The sequence below is a fragment of the Pseudopodoces humilis genome, chromosome 5 (genome assembly GCF_049639895.1).
Source record: "Pseudopodoces humilis isolate 2021_Gansu_Grassland_sample_001 chromosome 5, ASM4963989v1, whole genome shotgun sequence".
NCBI lineage: Eukaryota > Metazoa > Chordata > Aves > Passeriformes > Paridae > Pseudopodoces > Pseudopodoces humilis.
In genome coordinates this window covers 46,682,386-46,708,264 of record NC_142204.1, presented here as the reverse complement: position 1 = coordinate 46,708,264, position 25,879 = coordinate 46,682,386, and the positions used below count along the sequence as shown (strand labels likewise).

Genomic DNA, 25,879 nt, shown 5'->3' with positions numbered 1-25,879 from the left:
TCCACTTTTATATACAGCTGCACAAGAATTCCACTGCTCATGTGCTGATTCTGTGGGGATTTTGATGTGAAAGATGTCTTTGGTCATGGAAAATGGCTAATATCATGGACATGTTTCTGTGTAGAGGTTCAAGATGTTATGTTTATATGAATGGTGGTTCACAGTTCTGCCATGGAAAGCATTGCCATGTATTCTAGAAGAGACTATTTTTGTCTAGTAATAAAATGATGTAATACAGATATAATGAAATAAAGATCTGCAGGCTCACATGTTGCTAAGAGAACAGAAGTATTTCACACAGATATATAAAAGTGTATAAAATCAAATCAAATCAAAGAACTATTCATTAACCAATATCCATGCTGAAATCTAATTAAAGTGGGCTTAAGTGGCCTCATCTTCAGCATCCTTTTTGCCTTTATAATGTTCTTAAAGTAAATAAAATTTGATATAAAAACTGCCACTAAACTTACATTTCTGTTAGAAACATTATACAAACTAAAATCAGCAAAAAATATCCTTTGTGCTCAGATTAGCATTTTAATAGGAGAATATGCAGAAAGATACTTTATCAGACTTAGGAATGTGTTTGTTTATTGTCAGACAAGAGTTCCCAGAATGGTGGTGTGTTTTCTTTAGAAACAAACAAGACAAAAAGTATTTTGATTTTAATCAAAAATGTATTTTCTCATAAAAAAAAATTCACATACTCACTGTGTCTACTCTACAGAATTTGTCCATTTCATTACACCATATGTCAATCCTAGTATATCTGTTCACTGCAAAAACTCGTGGCTATTTTGTGTAATACAGCACAGGAGGAGGTATTGCTCAGTTCCACTACTTTTATATCATAATTTAAAAAAAAATACAGAAAATGTTCTTGGCTACTTCCACTGTATTCCAGACTTAAAAGTCTCATGAAAGTTCTAGAATATGAAGTTAATTTTATTTGGTTGGTGTAATACCCTTAGAAGCCAGTTAATTAAAATTCTTCTCTTATACTGAGTCATACATATTCCATTTGTTGGCAGCAACAAAGTCCAGGCATCTAGTTCCTAAGAGAATATTCTTTTCTTGTTGCCTTTTTATTCAGCACAAATACAGTCATGTGCTTTTTATTTCAGAAGTTAGGTGATATACTGACATATTTATGACATATTTGTTGGTACACCTATTACAGTTGCTTTTACTTCCATTGCTGTGCTTTTTTCTTTGCCCATGTCCCAAAGAGTGATTAGAGGAGGATAAAGCTCATTGAGTGAAAAGGATTGTTTCCTCAGGTAATTCCTTAGATAGCTGTGTCCAATGCCATAGTTCATATCTTGAGAGATGCAGCTGTAGAGATATATCACAGAGATGATTCCCAAAAGAGCACCAAGGCAGGCAAGGAATCCTATTATGTTGTTCTTTTCATAGCCTTTCACTTCCAAGTCCAGTCCTTTTGTGGTTACATTGACACACTGTTTCCTATTCTGAGAATAGATAGTGGGAATGTCTATACAAATTTTGTATTCAGTTGATGGATTAAGATGTGTAATATTATATACCTTTATATCAGATGGTATTCGAGCACTCTGTGCAGCCCGGGAGTCTTCAGCTTTCAGAAAGGCTGTCCATCTAACACTGGACTTCAGAATTTTAGAACTTGCTTTCCATGAAACTAAAACAGAATTAGATTTTATGTCTTTTATTTTAATATTTAAAGAGTCATTGTGTTCCTGAGGGAAAGAGCCATCCACTTTAATCATGACTGACTTTAGGTCTGCCCCAACTAAATTTGTTGCTATACATGTGTATAAGCCACTTTCTCTTTGTGTTACATCACTTATGTCTAACGTTCCTTCAGAATGAATGTAGTACTTATCAGAGACAGTGTTAGGCAAAAGTTTGTGTCCTGATGGTGTTATCCAGTAGATTTCAGGTTCTGGTTCTGCTGTTGCTCTGCAGTGCAAAGAAATATGGCTGCCAGCTTTTAAATCCAGTGTAGATGGAAAACTTTCAGGAGCTATCAGGGGAAGACAGATTTCCATCATTTCCCGAAAGTGTATCTGTCTCACATTCTGACCTTGGAATTCAGGAGGGTCTACACAAAACAGGGACTCCGGCTCCATGAAACGAATGTTTGTTTTATTCATGTTAATCCAGCGGATGACACAATCACACCTAATGGGATTGCTGTGTATGCTGACTTCTTTGAGGTTAGGCAGGGATTCCACTGTACTGCGGTACAGGGCACTCAGTGCATTGCTGTTGAGCATGAGTGATTCCAGCTTGGGAAGTCTGTAGAATGCATTGGGGTGAATGTATGATAATCTGGGGTTATTGGTTGCTTCTATTTTTCTTAAGTCTGGCAAATTATCAACAGCAAGACTATCTATAGAAATCAGTTCAGGCATGTTATTAATTCCTAACTCTTTTAGGTGCAGCATGTTGCTAAAATCTCCTCGTCGTATTCTGTTAATGGGATTCTTATTTAGATCCAGAAATTTAAGATTTGTAGCCTTTTGAAGAGCGATGTGGGGCACTCTAACAAATCTGTTGTCATAAAAGGAAATGCTTTCTAAGTTGTCAAGGCCAGCCAAAGCATTATCTGGTATTTCAGTGAGATTTATACCTGCTAAAACTAGGCTGCGCAGATTGCTAAGAGGCTTGAAGTTCATGTCTTCAATTCTGATTATTGGGTTTTCTCCAATCATAAGAATTTCAAGATTAGGAGTAGCTTCAAACCACTTTCTGTTGATCACTTGCAGACCATTTGAATTGAGATGAAGTCTGAGAAGATTACTGAGGCCTATGAAAGCTCCTGGTGCAATCACAGAAAGCAGATTATGATTAATATAAAGCTCTTGTAAATTGTTGAGTCCAGAGAGACATTCTTCAGGGAGTTCAGTAAGTTTGTTTTCTTCAAGGTACACTGAAAGCAACTGTGGTATCTTTCTAAGAGTAATACTTGTCACTGAGGATAAATTGTTCTGAGATAAATCTAGACCAGTTAAATTCACTGGGAAGTCTACTGAGTGCTCAATTTTTGCAATATTATTAGTTTGTAGAAGTAGAACTTGTGTGTCAGCAGGCAGTGTGGCTGGAAAGTTAAAAAGGCCTAAATCATTACAGTCCACTGTTGGAGCTTCCAGGTAGACAGACCTGGGGGTGAACCATGGTCTGATTTCACATATACATGACTCTGGGCAGTCTGCTTTTCTTCCTACAGCTTGTAGTAGAGCAGTGGTAACTAGACCAAGCAGTAAATTAATTTTGAGTTGCAGGTCCTTCATCTTAGCTCAAATGTTCAGGAAAGTAACAGACCCTTTAGTATTCCACAATTATGGTCCTGGAATTCAGTATGACTCGGTCAATTAATAAAGCACAATCTTGCATTTATCAAATGATGACCGTGAAGGACTTCCTTCCTGAGGATAAGTGATAAATTTGTAACCAACTTGTCCGGTAGTAAGAAGCATTTTGTGGAAATGAAGGTCACTTTGTCCTTGGTGACATAAAATTGATGAGCTTTGTGAAGATGAAGTATGTATAGATGGTCATAGGAGATTAAACAATTCATTTATTTAGTAGTATTAACTTCAAATCCCATGATTGATTAGTGTTTGCAGGAATGACAGAATGACCTAAAACACAAGAAGAGGAAATAATTAGTATAAGGAACTATAAAGTTATAAATTAATTTAGCCATCTTTTGCTCTCTACTGTTAATTATTGCAAGTAACAAAAGAAAATGACTGTGGTGTCTGGAGTATTACAGTGGTATCCAGATAGCATAAATTAAGTTAATATAGTAATATGTCTTTAGACTTTTAGCTTGTCATACATCCAGTGGAGCATTGTTCTACAGAAAGATGAAGATCCACAGAGTATAAAGCAAAATACATCAGTGAGATTTTTTCCTACATATTTTATCCTCCTTTAAAATATTTTCTTTTCTCTTTCAGTTATCACTAGAAGCAGACTAATTTCTGTTGGCTTTGAAAATGTAAACACTGAGAAAAATCCTACAGCGCATGAATATTTAACTTTTTTACATAAAGTTTTTAACTATAAAAAAGGTAATTTATGTATAATCAAAGGGAAATAGAATGGTTGGATTAATAGACATTCCTAATGACATTCTTAGGCAAGTCTGTGAGATATTTATACAGAAATATATGAAATTGAAAATCCACAGGTTTTATATTTAATACTTTTTGTAGCTGCTGTTTAGAAAGAAAACTTTTTTCTTTTAAGTTTTATTTAGAAAGAAATATGTACCTTATAATAAATAGCTTGTCATCTTGGAAAATTCAGGCTAATCACTGGCTTTCTTATTCTGGCTTCAATAACCTCAATTGCAAGTAATATTAGCAAAAAAAGTGTCTTCACAGTGATAAGGAAAAAAAATTACACTAGCAATTGCTTCTTTGCTCTGTAGCTCTGCAAAAATCTGAAATCTGTAGACTGCCTTCAAGTCCTGAATTATAGTAAAGACTGAAACATTGTGGCATCTATGTGTGCTTTCCAGATTTTTGGTATGTACTTTCTTTTTGTGGAGTAAGATAAATCTGAGTGTACATTTTTATCCAATGCATGTAATACAAAAGTTTCTGTGTTTTCTTATATAAAGTAGCACACATTCACTGCTTAATTTACTTCAGAATAGACATTACACTTCACCCAGACTTTGTTTCTGAAGACTGTTGTGCAATATACATTTATGTCCCTTCTCCCCTTGCCTTTAGTTTTAAAATTCACATTGACATTTTACAAACCGTAAGATCAATGATTAATTGACCTTGATAAATAACTTTGAAGGGGTTGCTGGTATAGATAGACAGAATTGCAAAAGTTAAGTGTCAAGCATTTGGATTTTAGGTGTCCTTTCCAGGCCCAGGAGGATTTGGCATAGTGACCATCTATGCATTCTATAACAGTTCAGAGGAAAGGTGTTGGACTGTGTAATGTAATATGAGCATTGGGCCAATTTGAAGTACATTTGGCAAGTCTTTGAGGCTATTCTTTATGTTATGTCCATTTAAGGACATTTAATATTTTATTTTAACATGTAAGTTTATTAATAGAGTGAACAGACAATGTGTGAGATAAACATACAGAAAACATTCTGCTGTTTTGAGGATCAATAGTATGTTCTTATGCACATGGCCCAGTTTACACTAAAATACTAAGACATACTGACAGAAATAGTAAGAATATAATCTGTTCCTATGTTCTGGGAAATGAGATGAGCTTGAGGCTTGCAGAAAAATAAAGATTTGTGTTGAAAAGTTAATGCCTGCAACTTGCACTTAATTTTGCCACCAGGAGGCAAGGTGATACCCCTGTGTAGGAATTCTGTCACATTTACCAAAACTCAGTAGAAATCATTCTATGCCAAATGCACAGATGCAATTTCCTGTGTAAAAGGAAAAGAGGATGGCCATGTGGAGGAGAATTTTTTTGTGTCTTGTTCTTGGTATATATTCTTGAAGCACATTTCGTACTGACTATTGTATTCTCAGTTGGATTGTATATTAAAAATGTGTTTTTAGGGTGACAAATACAAAATGTATGCTTCAAATAATTGAAAGATCATTGAAAATCTTACCTGAATTGTAAATTAATTGAGATTCAATAGACTGCTACTTCAGATATCTTATCACAGCCTTTTGATCCCACTATGGTGCTCAGGGACTTCTGCTCAGTAGAGGTACTTGTGAAAGCATTCTGGGGAAGCATAACAATATAGCTGACCTGCTTTTCTGTCCCTCCTTGGAAATTTGCTATTGGCCACTGTGAAACATAAAATATGGATCAAGATGGAGTTTTCATGTGTGTCCCAGGCACCTGAGAGGCTGTACCATTTAAAGTACATAAACTACATTTTCATGCACTTTTGAGCCAACATACTCCTGTATTTGCATTTATACTCCTGATTTTATATTCTAGTTTTTATGGGATTCTCAAACCAAAAGCAAGGGCACCAGTGGATATTTCCATGCCATATATATCAGATAGGCTTTCTGCAAAAGGCAGCAGAAAAAAGAGCTGACATCCAGGTTGAAATTCTGCTTCGTTATGATTTAATCTGATGTCCTTCCTCTTTCTGGTGAGTGCTTTAGCTAATAAGTCACCAGCTCAAGCTCATATGGTGTTCTAGCATAAATCTTTCTTATTTCTTCTGTTAAAGTCTTCTGTCTTGTGTAAAATATTCACTGAGGTTGAGTGGCCTGAATAACAGATTGTAGAATAGTTTTGACACTTCCAGCCTGCAGCCATCATTCCAAAACACACTGTTTCAATTGAGAAATATCTTTTGTTTAAATAATGGCATATCTATGTATTGTTTTATGTAAAAATTATTTGTTTTTAACTGTCATGCAAGGTGTGGAATAAAATAACGTTTCTGGAGTAGAATGGAAATCCATGGTGGCATATCATAGAATGGAGATCATACAATCATAGAATAGAATATTCTAAATCATATGACAGTAGTACTCTTCACACAGCAGAGTACATAAAAAAGCGATACATTACAACAGCAAAAATTTTATATAATTCTTTGAGTGGCAAAAATCACTTGTTGGTCTTTTGTTTATAACAGTATTCTAGTGTGAGTCCAATATACATCTTGACAAGAATATAAGAAAACATGGATTGCTGATGTAAGTTGTCCAGTCCTACTTGAAGTGATCAAAGCTCCGAATCAAGTTAAGCAGTACAACTGCTTAACTGGTTGCATTGATTATGTGAGTGTGTCTGTGTGTCTGTAGCTAATTTCCAACCTCGAGATGTCTTCAAGTCATTTTGAAGTGAAAAGTGAGCTGTCATTCACTGTAATAAAATAAACGTCATGTAAATTGCACTCAGCAGCATAAACTGTATCTGAAGTTCAGTTTCCTTGAAGAATATGGTGTCACAGAGATAAGCGTTTGTATTGGAAAAAAAAGTGTTTAACTTTGTGTTACTTTCAACTTCTGGAATGCATTGATTCCTTTTCTTCATTAATGTACTAGTAATAGTAAGTACTGAATAAAAATTGAACATAAATGCTCTTAATAGCAGTGATTTTCAGGGTTTTTTTAAGGTGTTCTGGTGCTTTAAAGATGAGTGCTTTGTACCATCTAGAGTTTGATGTGAAAATTTTGTATTTTGAATGTACAGTTTTAAAGGTACCAATATAAGAATACAGAGAACCTGAAAGTTGTTCTGTTTCTTTGAGTAGTATTTAAAGTAACTGAGGTTTAAATACAAAGGTTTCTGTGCCAACAAACCATTTTCTTTCTTGTTTTAAAAACCAAATTCTTCCAATAATAGAAGTATGTCAGCATTAACTCTTTGTTAGTGGATTTTGGTGACATCTCAAGATTATTAATGTGATGTTCTAAGTGATTCTTAGAACTTGTACTGCTCCTAGAACTTTCTCACAGTAGAGAAGCTTGTACAGGTAAGGCTCCACAGCAGATTATCACCAGTAAACTGAGGTGTGGGATAGATGTTTCCACACAAGCAGCAGGAAGATGTGTGCATTGTAGTTTTGGAGTCTTTGATGTAAATCTTTACCCAGATGTGTTTATAAATCTTTGTGTGCACTCTGATTGTACTTGAATTTCCTCATGCAGATATAACAGTATGGTTTGCTTCCTAATGTCTGCCAATAAAAAGCCTAAATATTTTATATCTATAAATTAGTATTCCTTATTAGTGCTTCAGGAGTTTTTTTTTATTGTTTTCATGTACTAGAACTTAAGGACTAAGACTGTTTAAATCTTTGTGAATAGATTATTTGTTTTTTTCTTGAAGGTCCATCCCTATTGCTACCCATACTTGGTGTCTTACTAAACGTGATGTGTCTCTTGCTTTTAAGGTATTAATCTCTTGCTTTTAGAAGAATGTGCTCTGATGTGTATGACTTTTTGCAGCCTAATTATTTATTGTGTAAACAATGATTGTTATGTCTAAATTAGTTTTCTTAGATTTACTGTTATTGACAGCTGGAGACTTGATTTACAAGAGGGTATCACCATTTTTTGAGCTGGAAAAGACATTCAGTGAATGAATAAACTGAGCAACATTTCTCATCACTGGAGCAACAGACAGTTAAGAACCAAGTCAGAGTGGGCAGAAAGGAAAAGAAACACGTCAGGTTTTGGCAATCGTTCTTTTCCATTTCAGCAGTTAGAGACACAGTGATAAAAACTAAAAATGCAGCAGTTACAGTGCAACGTGCCCTGCTGGCAATAAGGCAAACAGTGCACTTCACAAGGACCAATTTAGAGGTGGCAAGCATTTTGAAAACACAGCTGTTCATACAAAGCTACCTTTCAAACACATCAACTGGAAGAGCACTTCTCAATTCTTGTCATTATAATCATTTTGAGCAGTTCTATGGACAGAAATCTGGAAATGTCACTAACCAAAAATTAGGCATCAGACATTCCATAACTTACTTGATTTTGGTTACGGCACAGAGGGCTTTTTTTTGTTTTCTAAATGTTGGTTATGGAAATATACAGACTGAAATTCAAACATTTAATAGATTTCTGATAATTTTATAAGGCATTTTTTCCTGGTTTGTTTCATGGTCAAAACTAACAAAAAATTGCTTCCTTGGGGAATTTTTTATTACTCGATAATTAATAAAAAGATGCAACATCTTAGATATTTTACATATTTCATTAAAGTACAAAAAGTTAATATAATAGACATAGTAGATTTTCATAACAAAACTGGTCTTGAAATAATATTTATAGAAGTAAGCTATAGTAGCTGAACTGAGAGGATTCCTGAAAATTATATAGGCACTGTAAAAATGGGAAGCATTTCTGCTAGCCTATGCAGTCTTGCTTTCATTCCAGTCTCTGGAGCAAAGTGTTTCATTCTGTTTCTCTTTACAAATACAAATTAACAGTTCACTGTATTATGCTCTTAATATTTTATATTCCTACATAGGAATATAAAATATTAAGATGTAGCTAAGATATAGCCTTGCGCTGGAAGAAAAATGATTTTCTAGAAATTTGTTGTTTCTGAGGTGTTCAGCTTGGGCAGCTGAGAGTGTTAAATGTCTTAGGTTGAAAATCTCAAAAGTGAATGCCTGAAGTATTTGGACATTTGTGAAAAATTTGGATGGGGCTCTCTGCTGGGACATTGACTAGTTTTGGAAATCGACTTGACTTTTTTTCTAATGATTACTTTTAGAACTTCAGGCTGGCCCTGAATAGCATTACATGCAAGATGTAAAAGATATGGCAAAGCTGATATTTAACCCTAGTAGCAATTGGAACTATCTGAATAATTATTTCAGCATATGTATTTATATTTGTTTTGTGAACTTGTTACACCTCCTTTTAATTTTTCTCCTTAAGTGGAATAAATTTGCCGGAGGAAAAGCCATAGTCTTGGAATGTTTAATATGCCTGTAAAACAGGACACATTCTCATACCTTAGACCATTTCAAGAATGACAAGGTTTTATAAATCATGACTTCTTTTTATATCAATGGACATTGTATGATTTGTAGATTAAAGTAACCTACAAATGCAGATAGAGTCAGAAAAACATTATGATCAGCTACATTTACATGACACTTAGCCTTTCTCTCTCTCACTAATTGAGTCTGGTTTACTATTCTACTGTTCTTGTTTACCATCTCTTAATGGAGTTTAGCAGGTATCAGAAGAATTATCACCACATTAAGATCTTAGTATAGTTCTTATTCCTGTATCAATCAAAAATTACATTCCAGTGTTTTGAAAAGAATTGCAATATATTAAATCTTACAGCTTAGAAATCACAGCATTCAAAGTAGATGTGATGAAATAAAAAAGTTAAATGGATCCAAAGGAATATGTATATATATATATATATATATATATATATATATATATATATTATTGTATATGCTATTCTAGAATAACTTTTCAGTGGATATCAATGAACATTTAGTAAAACATTTTTTAAAAAATGGAGGATGGAAAATATTATGATGTTTACTAGCCTATTTTAAATGGAATTACCATTATTGACCATGACAACTTTGGGAGTACCTGTATTTGCAGTAAGATGTTTGTCAATCAGAATAAAAAAGCTTAATGGAAATATCATTTTTGTTACCATTATTAAAATGGTTTCAGCAGCATCATTGTGCATTGGAGCTAAAGCTGTGGATCAGGACATCACCTTTTATGTTCACTTGCTGCTAAACAAAACCATGGTATTTACTCCATGGAGTTTAAAAATTAAAGGCAAGGAAAGGGACAACTGATGATTCAGACAGATAAGAGAAAAAAGTCACTGTGGCAATCTCTGAATTTCCTTGGATTTATTCTTCTCCTTTAGCTGTAGTCTAGTAGTTTACTATCATGATCCTGCATTACTATTCTTTTTCTATTTTTCTTTTACTAGTCTTTAATTTTAGAATTTCTTTCTAGTGTTCTGTCTTTCATGTGCTTCTAACTTTTAATCATACACTACCTAGCCATTGAATACATCTCTCCTTTTCACAAATGTCACAGCAAAAGATGACAAAAAGTTATTTTGATACCACAAATTAATTAATCATTTCAGAAATTACAGTTACCACCTATTTTTTTACTTCTCTTAATATAAAGTACACATTTTTTTAAATTTTTTTTTTTTTAGTGAACAGAGATTTTAGAAAATTGTATTTATATGACAAGAGAATGAATTTCAGTGGAAGCCACACATTTCTTTACCATTTGAATTTTAACTTGTCATTTATGTTCTAATTTTAATACAGCTTTCCAAATCCTCTTGCAATATATTCAGTGTGTGTCCATTAAACTATGTATAATTTTATGTACTTGGATGAAGAAAAATAAACTTAAAAAAGAATCTGAACTTTTTTAAAATTTTATTTCTTCTTCTTGAATCAGATAGTGCATGTATAATTCTGATGTTTTTATATAGAGATGTAACACATCACTAGTATACATATATACTTCTAGTTGTCAGAGAATACAGACTAAAATGTTACAAATAACTCTTCAAAACACTTAGATCCTTGGTATCCTTGCTGTAGTTCTTAGCCTTAGACAGATTTCACTGTGAGACTTATTTATCGTTGCCGTTATCAAGCAACAAAAAGGATGGCTGCAACATAGGAAAGTAATATGTTAGTTTAATTTAGATTTATTCGTACACATTCAGCTTCATTTTGACAGTTGTCATGTTAGCAGTGGAGAAGCACATATTGGCAGTTACCTAGGCACATAGTTGGCAAGAGAGCAGTCACGTTCTGGATGTGGGTGCATGTACCCAGCTACCAGATGCTTCTAGCAGATGGCCAGAACTAAAGATTTCGGGCCAGTTTTGGCTTGATTTTCTAGAAAGCTACCATATAGATTCTGCAAGTCTGTAGTAGATTTGACTAGTAAAAAAGCCTAGCCAAAATCCAGCAAAGCTACTGGCAAAATCTGCATATGTTTTTCCTCTGGGGCTCCTAAAATGTAAATATTAAATATGCCTAAACCATAGAAATAGGTGTGTTCAGATATCTGTAATAAAGACAGAAACAGGTAGTGGCATACTTACCACATGATATTTTCCTTGGAAATTGGTTGTTTTCTTTTGTTTTGTTTTCTATCATGGGGGAAAAGGTCACTGTAATAAAACTAGTATAATAATAATAATCATGGTAATTTTAGGAGTTACAATTTCTATTCTATAATTTGTCAATAACAGAAATTTAGGCTTTGAAGACCTGAATTACTTTAAATTGTCAGTCTTTAATGGCAGCCTCTGTATATTTAGTGAATTCACCTTTTAGTTTATTCTTCTGTTTATGGTTTGTTTGGGACATGGTCACATCAAGGTAAATGCTATTATAATAATTTAAAGAAAAATTATGTCTTTTATTGAATATCAACTGTAATAATCCAAAGCTATAAATGGGTTTAAGGAATGCATTTATATCAGCAACATTCTGCTACAATCACAGCCAGTAATTGGTGTATACTTAGAACATATTACATGAAATTTAGTTTGAGATACATGAAGGCAAAACATTTATTGCTTATCATTACAGTAAGCAGAAACTAAAACTCAAAAAATGGTTTATTTTTGAGGTACCAGTAGAGATATTTTTGAGATATTTATTATGTCATGAATATTCTTACCAAATTAGGCTGACTTGCTTTTTTACAGTTCTGACTATATTGGGTGATTACTTTCATTCAGAGACACCTGAGGAACCAGGCTCACAATGTATTGTTCAACAAAAATGGATATTTTTTTTGTAATTATTTTGTAATTTTTTTGCTTGAGGCAGTGTAGAGAAATTGATTGATAAAAAATAACACTTCAGGATGCAAGAACTGACAATGCATAAACCAGAATATTATTGTAAAGATCAGGAAATAAAAGTTCTCTTTTCTGCTGTGTTTTATAAGTTGGGGTAATTTAGGGCATACTCATGAATTACAAACTCATAGAGATACTGTCATATACTGTTTTAATTGCAGAAACTATTTGGGTTTGTATTTAGTTTTAATTACAGTTTTTGCTCAACTGAGCATGTCATTAATGCTACTACATGTTAAGGGTTTTTTTCATGTGATTCTCGAAACTAATGTTATATTTAGACCTAAAATTATGGGGTTTTTTTGCTTTTATAGCCTATTCATTTGCTCTAAACCACATCATATGTTTACCATGGTTCACTTTTTATTTCCTCAGAAATATATACATTAAAGTGATGATATGATCTCCTCAAAATTTACTTTTTAAAATAAGACCAGAAGAAAGGTGATAAATACAATACAGATAAACAGCAGTACTTATAGTTAAGTATCATATTCTTTCTACACTGTGTGTCACTATAGCAAAATAATCTTACAGTTCCTGGAATATTAACTGAATCCTCTTTCAAGTGCTTTTGACTTCCTTTCAAAATTGAAAGTTATTTTAAACGTTTTCAGCATGTGTAGACACAATACTCACCAATCCCACTCCATTATTTCCCAATGTATGACTCTTCTAGTGTTTTACTCTTATTTCAAAATATTCTTTTAAATTTTGTCTGAAGTGAAAGATTGACCCAATTCCTTAATGTTAAATGATTTTGTTCATTAGCATTGAACAGGACTACTTCAATTATGAAACTGACACGATATAGCCACATCTTGATTTTGTATTTCTTTCTTAGCTTTCCAAAATCTATCATGTTTGTATCACCTTTCTGAATTTTGGATGCCAAATCTGACACCAGCACAAAATCTGACATTCTCATCTTCCAGAGAATTTTGACCAGTATTTATTGTTCAAGAATTCATGCCAATCAACCAGATTGCAATCACTGTAATTGAAAGTTTGCATTAGATTTTCCTTGACATCCATAATTTCTCTTGTATTTTGTTGTGGCTCCTACTTATGATTCCAAGATTTTGGATAGACATGTCTGCTGTAGGTGCTTATATAGAGACATGAAGGAGCACTACCTCATACATTATGATCAGAATGATGGAGATGCACAGATGTATTTGTGCAATGAAATGCCTCTTGCTATGGAAAAGTTGCTCTTCAGACTAAAGAAAAGGCAAGTTAGGATTAAGATACTGAAAAGATGCTATTAGTGGTGATTATGGAACAGCTTTTTTTATCACGCGTATTAAAGTGGGACAGATAAACCATTTCAAACTGTCCTTCCAGTTTGTCCTTCCAAAGATGGATTTGGCATAATTTTGTAATGATGTTATGCCAAAGCAACTGCATTTTTATTCTAAGACATTTTTTTAAAGCCTGACTTCAGCCTTCATGCTTTCAGATAATGACATGGTTGTCTTTTTCAGCCGTAAAACAACTTGAATAAGTAAAGATAGATCTTGCAATAGTGTGATATTTCAACAGTGTAAAATGACAAGTTGTGCTTTCAGGGTCTAGTAGTAATTCCTGATTCAAAGCTGGAAGTCATCAGAGTGATTATCAGAAGTCAGGACAAAGGCAGAGTATGCTTCCTTACTCATAGGGGCACCACTGGCACCAGAATGCTTGTGAAAGAAAAATTATGAACTCAGCAGATGCCAAGAATCATGTTAGCTTATTGGCTACAGGTAAGAACCCTCATGAAATGCAGTGTATGGTGGTGGTCATTATGGTTCAATACAACAAATTGGAAGTAGGGCAGTATCAGTTGGTATGAGGAAAATTATAATGCATTTTCTGAAAGAAACTAGGGAAATGAAGGTTGCTTCCTCTGTAAAACAGTTTTAGATTTGTTGACAATAGAGAAAGAGTTGTTAGTTCTTTGTGCAAATATTTAGTAAGTGTCAAATCATTTACAGCTAGATAAGGAGTAGTTATATTTATTGAATAAATGTGGAGTTGTTTTTCTCCTTGTATGTGCATCATAATTCTAGAAAAATATGTCAACTATGAGAGGCCATATGAAGATTAATTGCTGTTGATCTTTGTTGAATGAATAAATGGTTCTCCCCAGTTCAATAGGAGTGTGTGGAAACTAACTGGGTCTAATTGAAAATTCATACTGCTATATATGGAAAATAATTAAGGACATATATATAGAAAAAACACCGTGGGCAAACATAATGGAAGAATACTTAGTGTCCTAGGTAAATTGTTTAGAAGAATAGAAAGTACATGGAAAATCTCTAGATACATGCTGACTTAAGGTGATGGCTTAGGTTTCTTTTTAATCCTACATTCAATCTGCTGTATTTAAAACTATATATGTTGCTATAGAGAAGAAAATGGTAATTAAGAAGATATGTTGCTGAGAAGAAAAATATGCATATACCATGGAAGAGTTTAAAGCAGTGGACACTGATATTTGGAAGGGTGTATTGACTTCTTAACTCACCCTTCCTTAGCTAGTATGTTAAAACCAGGCAGACAACATCCCAATAGCATTTGATTGATCATCTGAAAAATGAGATTAAGGTGCTGTGGTGTGTCCCTAAAATTATTAATAGATCTTCTATGTTGCAGCAGTGCATAACAGGTAGTGCAGATACTTTGAAGAAAATTCACTTGATGGAGTTAGCTGATGAAGTCTGAAAACCAATACCAACAAAAGGAAGTTGAGGGTTAATATGGTTAATCATAATTTAAACAGGTAAATGAGGATAATTCAGCTTTGGTGTGTGGCTTTGTTCTTCCAGTTCTTATACATGTGAACTAAATATATAGCTTAAGTTCTCTTGTAGTGTAATTATCCTTCCTTGAGGCAATAGTTGTCACCTTGTTTGATATTATAATGATGGAAGTTATAAACCACCTGTCTGTCTCCTTGCAAATGACTTTGTGTCCTCTGTTAATGAGCTAGGAAATGTCACCTTAAGTTGCTTTAACATTTCTAATACAGAGAAAATAAAACATGGAAAGGATTTGAAGATCAAAATTCATAGTGGTCCTTAGGTTTGTTTAAGTATGCTTCAAAATGTCTTTATCATTGTATTCTGTTGTATGTGGGAAATGAAAATTTTGAAAGTAAATCCAGATTTGGAAAATGGAGTGTGGAACACTGAGTTTTCTAATTCCTATGTTTTCAAACCTTGGCCAATCAGGTTCACTTTCCTCTGCTGGTTGTAGAAAATGATCCTGATGTATTTCTGAAATTTCAGTTCTGAATGTCTAGTGCCATCCAGTAATTTTCAGTTGGTTAAAGGTTGAGATTATTCTGTGATTAAATGAATAGGCAAAGCATCACATCTGAATGGCTGAGAACTTGAAAAGTCCTGAAAACATTCCCTTGAAGGTGACACAATGCTTTTTTTCTGTCTCTTGGTATTCATGAGCAATAATGTGAGCAACATCCAAGGAAGATGAAATAGCATTTGAAAGTTATAGAAGTAATGAGTAGAAAGTTGAGTAGTTATGAGGTGGAATAGCTTTGTTTGGCAGTCCTTCAGGAGTAGGCTTTTGGGACTTGCATTTCAAGCAGTACGGAAAATACCCTAAAGGCCATAAAAATGTTTGGCTTGAAAATTGAGTTTTAGTTTCATTATAATTCCCAGGTTGCTGTTAAAAATTAGAATTGAATGTAAATTTATAGGATACAAATAATTTTTCTGTTTAGTTGTCTTTTTCTGTAAATACTTATTTTTCAAGGGTCAACTTTAAGAACATTTTAAACATTTTTTGGTAGTTAATAGAAGCCTATCTTGGAACAAAATACTGAAGATTTATAGAGATGTGTTCTCTCCAAAGTCAGGATGTCTCAATCCTTTTTAATATCCTTGTAGTTTATAGTCATCTGGACACAGAAAACCATTATTCACTAGCCTAAGGTTTTAATGAAAGATGGAATTTCTACAGCAGGTGGAGATGTAGCTAGTTACAAACCCCTATAATTAGCTAGAAAGAAATAAAAATGGAAGGCTACAATTGCATGTTGACAAAGATAAGGCAAGGCTTGGTATTCCTTTGGAATTGTCTTGTAGTGATCTGCACCAGTCCAAAAATTTTGAGCAGGTTATGTTCTTAGTAGCTTGATCTATTACCAAACCCTTTTTTGTCAAGGGAACTCATGCCTTGAAGTCAATTGCTTTGTTGAGAGTTAGCAAAATGCCTGAATGTTTTTCCATAAGGATTAGAAATCCTTTTTCTTATCATGACTGTTCAGGATGATGACCTAATAAATAAGATAGTACCAAGGATGTTTTGGTTATAGCTAATGCTCAGTGTTTGTGAATCAAAAGACTATTAGCTATGCTTATCAATTAAGCATAGTTGATTTTTTCTTAGGCTGAATAATCTCATTTTAATACTGTGTGTCTGCCAAACTAATAACTGAGGAAATGGTAAAGAAGTCTTGATAAGCTTTTTTTTTTTTTTTTTTTTTTTTCTTTCTTGTCTTTCTGGTCTTCCAAGCTATTAGGGTTTTAATTCTTTCAGGAATTGCAATTAGACCTCCCTAGGTCAGAAAAGTAAGAATTCTATTCTGTTAAAGCTGAAATGCTCCTATTAATGTCCTCAAATACTTCTCTATATATGAACTAAATTTCTAGAACTGTTAAGGAGAGGGAGGCAAAATTTCTTCCCACTGAATTTGTAATAGAATGTAAAAGAAACTTGCAAAAAACTATTTTTGATGAATGGGAAGGTTTGTTTTGATTTATTTTGTTTTACTCTATAAATAAAGTAGTAGATTGTATACAAATGTGATCCTTGAAATCCAATGGAAAGATAAATCAGCACATTCTAGTGAAAAAAATCTTTCTGGTTCATTTGCTTAATTGTGAAATAGCATATTTTTCAAGCTGTTATTAAGGTTTGAAATGATTAGCCTTCATTAGTTCGGTAATTAGTTTAGGCAGATTGTTTTGGAACAGGCTCATTCCTATCTTACTGCTATTGAGTCTGTAATACTTTTGTTATGAAAGTCACTCTCGATGAATTTTTCACCATAGTTTTAATTGCATTCTCTTTTAAAAATAATAATATCTAAGCAGCATGAAATAGAATTCGTTTCACTGGAAGAAAAATCCTTAGCTCCAGAGGCTACCCATGCTAGTTTGATACTTCAATGTTTACAAGTATTAGGCTTCCATTCTGCGTGTTATAGAAAGAATTTTCCAGGGTTACAAAACTATACCAGACAAATACAGGTAATTCTTCAGGTCTGTCAGGCAACATACTTCTGAAGCAATGCTTGCTATAATAGTCTTTAGCTTCCTTTTCTTATTTTAATATTCAAAATGATTAGCATCAGATTTTGGTGACTTCCATCTGATGTGACAATATTCATGGAGGCAATGACACTTGCTGCAAAGCTGCATCTATTTCCTCATAAAGTAGACATTGTCAGTAGAGTTAAAAATAAAATTTCAGTGTCTGGCTTCAGGAAAGGAGGATACAGATAGAGCATTCTGTAGTATGGGCATATGTCAGAATCCAGCTGAGGTTAATTGTGGTCTCATTTAATTTTGTGCCTGGAAAATATTCAGAATGCTTATTGACTGGAAATCAACTTAAAGTAGCTCCATGCCTGTCTCCCAGCCTTTCACATCCTAATTTGTGGAATGCTGCTACGTAGCATTCATTATATTCATACTTTTCCTGCAAGCCAGATTCAGAGTTTTAAATAAATATATTTTGTAAAAAAAATTGTCAAAGTATTCAGAATGACTATGATTTTCTTTATTTTTTTTTTTTTTTTAATTTGGTCATCTCTGTTGCGCCTTATGTTTATAAAATAGCTGTGGAATGATAAGGAATTAGTTAACTCTTTCCTTGATGGCTAGCATTCTGAGTACAATTTAAAATGACAAGATAATATTATTACATTTAATTGTTGATTTATGCTGAAAGGAATAGGTACAGACAAGTTTTGTCTGATAGAGGCAGATGGGATGATAAGGGCAAAGAGGAGAGTTGGGGATATTTCCTACTTTCCATTCTCTGGTCACCATCTTTGGAATTAAAATCAAATTGATGTTGATTTAATTCTAATTCTGCTCTACACAGTGATCTCTAGCAGCTCTCATTAAAAAAAAAAAATTAAACATTCATTGCTTTGTCCTTTGAGGGCTTTTTTTCCACTCAGACTAAGGCTCTCTTCCTAATGGCTGTTTGGGGACCCATGTGGTAAGAATTAGACTTCTCAATCCTTTAGGCCTAAAAGAGGTGAACGAAACCAGCATTTACAATGCTGTCAACCTGTTATGAGAGCTCAGTGTTTCTCAAACATAATGTGAAAGGTCTCAAATTCTAGGCCAAGCTCCACATCTCTTTGGGTTATTGATGTTTCTGACTTTCTGTGGTGTGCTGTCATATGTACTGGATTTCATTTACCAGTTCTTGATTACAGTAGTTACCCGCTTTTTTGTTTCAACACTTTTTTCTTTTCCCATCTAACCAGTCTGAAAAAACATAATAATTCACATTTGTTATTTGATATTCTGAGTTTACTGTTACCTCTGTGTAATACTTTGTGTTGGAGGTACTTTCAAAGTAAATGACTCACTTTCCATAAACTGTTGCTTATGAACTTTGTTGAATCCAAGCCAGAATATGCTTTACAGCTGAACAATTTCAAGTAATAGACTCAGAATTCATTTTGCACAGCTTTTTGTGAACACAGATTTATTCCTGCAAACAAATTTGAAAAGCAGAAAAAAAAAAAAGCAAATATGATTCAGAATGTCTGGATTCTGAATGCAATGTAACTTTTATAAAAATCCTTAGCAATTTTTTTTTGATGTTTTTATTTCTATGTTATAGACATAAGTTCTAAATATACCAGGAATACTTCTAGAACTACTTGTAAACTATACATTGGATTCTTAAATGGAAGGAATTTGAACAGAATGATCCAGTGCACGGTGTTTTCTTTCTGCTGAGAGATGCTTTTTATGCCACTTAGGAAAGTCCATTAATTCCTGAGGGCTCGATTGTGTCTGGTTAGGCATAGATTGTAGAATTGTGTGGTGATGAGCTTTATTTTCTAAGATAACCACATGGACATAGAGTGCCTCTGGGGCTTAGGCTTGTACCTACAAAAGACAGTCACAAAAACCTTATCTTTCTGAGATAACCACATTTGACCTACAATGCCTCTGGCAGTGAAAATGGTGGATTTGAGGACAGGAACTTCAAAAATGAGGTCTCAAACCTCATTAATGGTATGAAAAGCAAAAATCATCACAAACCGCTCTTTTCCATATATGCAATAAGATTTCTGACTGCTCGTTCCTCTCTGCCTTCTGTCAGAGACCTACTCAACAATCAGGTTAAATTTGCATCAGGTTGTTTGTAGTGTTAAAAATAAAAATAAATTTCTATTAAACCAAAGCATATATTAATAAAGAACCTACAGTTTAAGAGACTGATTATGGTGTTTCATTCATAAGATAAGTGTTGCACAGAAAAATCTTCTGGAGGGTTCTTTATAGACACAAAATAGTTGTGCTTTCGTCTTGAAACAACAAGCCTATGGCCCTGACAAGAATGGCATTTATTGAATCTCACATTCACTAAGTCTCGAATGAAGGCGACTTGCTTGTTAAGGCAAATAAACTTTTTTTGTTGTTGTTGTTTTTTTTATGTATTTTTCACATATTTTTCTTTTGTTACTTTTTGTGCTTGTGCTTTCACTTGAAGATGTGCTTGGGGACTTCAACTATAGAGTGACTTTCAAAAAAATTCTCTCTGTCCCTTTATCACATACATTAATTTACTTATCTGCTTATCTACCTAGACCAATATAAGACAAACCAAATGCAGGATTTTGTTTAAAAATAAAGATAATTATTTTTAGACTTATACCATTAATAGCTCAGTACTTGTTTCTCAGAGCAGGTATGGTTTTTATAAGACCTAAAGTAACAGATGAAGGGCTAGCACTGACTTGAATGCTTACATCCAGATAGATTGTACAACATGAAACCTCTGTGCTGTTGAGTGGCTTTGCATATCTGTACCCAGTGTGCCTAAATGTAATGAAATGGTTATAAATTCTCATAAGCTGATGGAAGATTTGATGCACTCAAATAACTAATCTGAGTATTTCTTTGCAGAAATTAAATTTTATCTAGTGTTTTGACTCTACTTTTATTTGAAATAGAGACGTAGATTACAGTTTATTGGTATTTACATCCTTGATAATTGTTTTGCATCTCACTGTAAAAAAAACAAGGTTGAATACATGCATAACATATTAGAATTGCCATTAAGCAAATGATTCTGAATTAATGTTTTGCCTCTCTATGCTATGCAAAACAAATTTTCCCCAATTAATTTACAATTGATTACCCTATAGTATGTCCCAAGGGAATGCAAAAAAGGTCTGTTTATATGTTCCCTGCTATTGTGTTTCTGTAGTTTGATTAAAGCAAGCATCACAAAAATCCAAAGGGAAGCATATGCTCATAGCAGTAAAGTCTGAGGCACTTTTAGTTTGAATGCTTCCCAAAGCCTGAATACAGAATTAGTCTCTATTAGTTTACCCTTCCAGTCCAAGAGGGTGTGGCCAGATCTGTTCAAAACCTCTTACCTGTTAAGGAGTTGTACATATGCTCTTGTTTTGCTTGTCAATCTAATGCTATAATTTGCAGTGTTAGCTACATGCTGAAATCCCCATCCCTGATAACCATAGGAAAAAATGTATCTGGGCTTATTTTCTTCTGCTAAGATATTCCTTAGCTTTTGTATTCTTTTCAGGTATATGATGATACAGAAGAAGTCAGCAGAGATAAGTAAAACAGACAGAGCGGCATTTACTGGTTAGGGCTTGTGAAAATAGCTAGCAGGAAGAATGTTCAAACATAAAAATGCTTATTTAAATCCAAAGACTTTTTAATTTTTGATTATTCTATTTCAAGTACAAATGAAGAAATATTTTTCATTATCTTAACGGGAAAGATCATGTCTTTGGAATGAGGAGTCAGGATGTAACAAGTATTTTCCTCTATTCTCTTAAAAAATATTTTCATCTGGAAACCAGAAAAAAAAATTACTGGAAGATGGGAAAAAACGCTTAACGTTTTTATATATATATTATATATATAAATATATATATATATAGTATATATTATATTTATATATATTATATAATATATATATATATATATATTTTATTTATATATATTATTTATATAAAGTATAAATTATGAGCCTTGGCTTGGTTCCTATGCAGACTACTGTCTCTAGGACCAGGGGTTGTGGATCTCCAGTGGACACAGAGGCTCCTTTCCAGGCTTCAAAAGTGAAAGAATGACAGAGTTTTCCTTAAAATATGTTCATTAATGGCTAACTTCAGTTCACTTCATTTTTATCATTCTGATTATTTTGTACTACATTGCAAGACTCATAAATTATGTAGGGCCTAGACATGTAACAAAGAGTTCCGCATTTTGGGGAGGGAGGGCATATAATTAATGAGCATCTGCAAAATCCTTTAATTCTTACTTTGAACTAAATCTTAACCTTTAGCAGATGATAATTTGAGATCTTCATAATGATTATCATAGAATCATAGAATAATTTGAGCTTAAAGCGACGTTAAAGATCATCTTATTTCCAACCCCTCCCACCATGGGCAGAGACACCTTACACTTTACCAGGCTGCTCAGGTCCCTATTATGCTCTGGAAGATGATATCATTAAAGAAGTTTTGAAAGCTTTACTTATTTGCTACAGATGTCTAGTAGAACTGTAATAAAAAAAGAATACAGAAAACAACTACCAGGTTGGACAGAGTATACATTTTTCTCCATACAGCTCTTAATCTTTGTTTTTAATTTGCGCATAAACCTGAAAGAAAATGAGTTTACAAAATATGTACAATACTCTTTCTTTACTATACTTTCTTAAAACTTTCAGAAAATACATGCACGTACTGGCACATGAAATTCTGAATTCTCTGTGGTGCTGAGAGATCCTAATAGAAGTGCACAATGTTATTCTTTTATAGGCTGCTCTGTACCTCAGAAATAAACTGAGTAACATGTGGCAGTTGCTAGGGTAACCAGTTTTTGCATTTTACAGAAAAAGTCCAAGAATAAAACACATGTAAATTTGCAGTGTGGAAAGCAGTATCATATATAGTCTCATATTCTCAATTTGTTCTTTATGGTTTTCCTCTGTACTATTTACATAACAATGAATTAGATCTGCTTCATCTTCTACTTTGAATCTCCCATACACTTGTATTTTGCATGGCTATGAAAGGCATTTAAGCATTCAACTGCTAAGCTTAAACTGGTTTTTGCCCTGTCAAACTATCTAGATTTACTGTCAATAAGATATAGCTGTGGTTGCTGTAAGTGCTGATCATGTTTGCTATGTGTGGTTATCAGGGTGTGTGAACAGAAATGAAATTGAATTTTAAAAGTTGTCCTTTGCACTTAAATATGATTTCCTGGAATTGTTCAAATTATTCAAATTCCATTAAGCATCTATCTTAAGTATGAGAGTCTGAGTTAAAAACCAGCAGGCGTTTAGAAAGACAAGATTTTCTTGTTCTCACAAAAGTCCTATTTAGGACTGAACTGGAATTCTTGTTAAAGCAAACCTTTCTGTGCTTGTTTTGGAAAATGTTTGTTAATAAATTCTGCAAATTACAGCATAATGAGAAATGCATCCTTGTTACAAGAAGAAATAATTTTATAATGATTCATTAACATTTTGATTTGAGTTACATTCAAATACTTAACCCCAGTGAATGCCAACAAGCAGACTTTGTCTGGCAGATGTAACTGTCATATATAAACATAGTCTATAATGATTATTTTGTTGAAATTCTTTTTCTAAAACTCCTTTATTCTTCATACTTTTGAGTTTAGAGTATTCCAGTATTGGAAAAATTTTCTTAGGGAGTTGATTTTATAGCAGTGATAAATATCAGCAATATAATGTACTTTTTTCAGAAACATTTTTCTTTAAAAACATTCTCAAATTATAGCATTTACCCATGCTAAAGAATACAAATGCAATCTCTGCACATGATGGTTCTAATATGAGAAAAATGCTTTAAAGGCCTTACCAACCTTCCCTTTAAACTTAGTACTAAGTGAAGCTTATGACAATGATTTTATGCACACGCAGAACTAAGAACAGAAAGGGCTGTCTTATGTTATCCACTGATAAGTTTAGAGCAAAGGTTGAAATTTAGTGCTGCAGTTTATTTCTGTCCTGCTTTCCACTCCATGGCTTCCGTGAGGTTACAGGTATTACTATTGTGTGGTTCTAGTTTGTTGTCCTTTGCACATTGATTTTTTTCAAAATTAGGGCTTAAAATGGTGTCTATTTAATCATCTGTAAAAAGGAACTTTACATTTTAGGGAAATTTAATTGACCAATTCGTGTTTCTTAAATTACTCTGGTAGAGTATCTTGATAATCTTGGTATTGGAGTAAGTAATCTTGATATTGGTGATGACTATGGAAACTCAGCATGAATAATACCTTCAAACTGACAAGTTTTCTCAACAGAACCACTTCTCGTGAAACTCATTGCAGGTTTATAACATGTGAAGAGTGAAACAGCTTAAGTATATTCACTACATGGGATAAAATACCACTCTAGGAAGTTAAAGCCAAAGTTTAGTACTTGATATGAAGTGGTTATTATACTAACTGTTATTCATGATTGCTAATGCTGTAATTTTGAAACCATGTATAAAACTGTAGTGAATTCAACCCCAGATCTGTGGAAGACACTGAACACCTGGCTGAGCAGAAATACAGAGATTACAAATTAAGATGGTAATGTTTCAGGGAATCGTGCTTCTCTCTTCCTAGAAAATAGTTGCTTTCTGTTAACTGAATAAATATAGTGTGTTATTTTAAAAATTTTAAACAAGCTAGTAGGACATTTAAACCATTCTTAGTGTCCTGCTGGGACTTCATTGAATGACTTTTTTCTTGGTAGGTAACAGCAAAGCAAATACTGCCTTGTGACCAAATGGAGTTTTATTTCCTTTAGAAGTCCAGCAGACTGTCTGCCTTTTCAGAATTTTCAGCTCCATACAACTAGCTCAGAGACAGATTGAACAGTGCCCTTCACCTCTAGTAACATCTAAATTGCTCTCATCTGATGCAGTCATAGCAAGACATCTAAGCAGGCTCCGATGACAGTGGTGCTGTACATCGTTACCCCAGGCAGTGCTGGCAGAGAAGCAAGCCTTTCTGTTGAGAGGATCATCATGGGATAGTCAAGTGGAAGGGACCTCGGGATCTCTTTAGCCCAACCTCCCACTCAAAGCCAGGTCTGCTTTTATGCCAGAACAGCTCATGGAAGGTAAAAATCAAACTGGAGTTTCTTACTGCTTGTAAATCTTGTTGTTTGACCATCCATTGCAAACAGATCATGGTAGATTCAATATTGTGCTTTGACATGCCAAACAAAATTTATTTTAAAGCAATGCTAATGCAAATTTAATTTTTATGGAATCGAACATCTTCCTCAGCCCTAAGCATTGATTACTTTTTATTGCATAAATAAATATCTACATTGTAATTAATATGGAGTGGCTTTAATAGAATTTACTCAGACTTTCTGAAAGTTTGGCTAACTTTATGTGAGAGATTAAATAGTAGTGTAGTAGTTTTATGCCACAACTTTTAATGTGCTTACCACTGAGTAGTTGTAAGTGGGTAGTCTACAATCCCAACGTAACTATGATATTTTCCCTGCCATATTTGTGCCAGGCACAGATATTGTGTGTTTATTTAAACTTTTTCATTGTTTTAAATATTTTCTGTACTTGTTTGTTGTTGCTAGGATTTATATAATGGCATACCAACACAAGATGCTTTTTGAAGAACTGATATATAAACTAAATTTAAAGCGAAGATTACAAATACTTAATCCACATTCACCTAAGATAAATGGAGGTTTTTTTTATTTCTTTTTGTGAATTTTTAGTAAACCTCAGAGGCTATCAGAGCAATAATGAGAACAACATTTCAAAACCAGCAAATTTATGGATTTTTCAAACCTTAAAAGAGCAAAGGGTATTTCAGTATGGTACAGAAGGCCAGGACCTCCAAGTATATGAATTTCAGATATGTGGCTCTATATACTTTGCTTGAACTGAAATGACTAGAGATCATAAATGTACTTAATAATTTGGACAACATATAGGTAATTTAAGATTCAAATCTTTGAAATTGTATGTATTTTTAGTTATCTGTTCTAGTTACAGTTTACTGTTAAATGATACCTGCTGAAGGCAATATTTAAACGCCTAATAAAGGCACTTGGATCTGCATTGCCTTGAGTAGCCTCATTAAAATGACTCTATGCACTAATATGCAAGGTGATTGCTTCCTATGAGAGGGAGTGTAGGGTTTGTATAATGTGTGTCCCAACATGCATATTATCCTTAGGTGGAAGTGAGAAATGCAGAAATATTTCTGTGCAGTTCCTCAGATTGTCTGGCTCATCTTTCTGCTCAGGAAAGAGCTCA

At 33.6% G+C, this 25,879-nt stretch overlaps 2 protein-coding genes across 2 annotated transcripts in view; one reads left to right on the top strand and one right to left on the bottom strand.

The window, feature by feature from the left end:
• The window catches only part of IMMP2L (inner mitochondrial membrane peptidase subunit 2), a 403,902-nt gene that overhangs the window by 163,083 nt on the left and 214,940 nt on the right, over positions 1 to 25,879 (top strand). The gene's annotated exons all lie outside the window — the stretch shown is intronic.
• The window catches only part of LRRN3 (leucine rich repeat neuronal 3), a 31,643-nt gene continuing 6,545 nt past the window's right edge, over positions 782 to 25,879 (bottom strand). Inside the window, exon 2 of the mRNA XM_005519272.3 lies at positions 782 to 3,629. Within this exon, the coding sequence (XP_005519329.2) occupies positions 1,152 to 3,278 (2,127 nt within the window). The 5' untranslated portion in view covers positions 3,279 to 3,629 and the 3' untranslated portion in view covers positions 782 to 1,151. The remainder of the gene's footprint in view (positions 3,630 to 25,879) is intronic.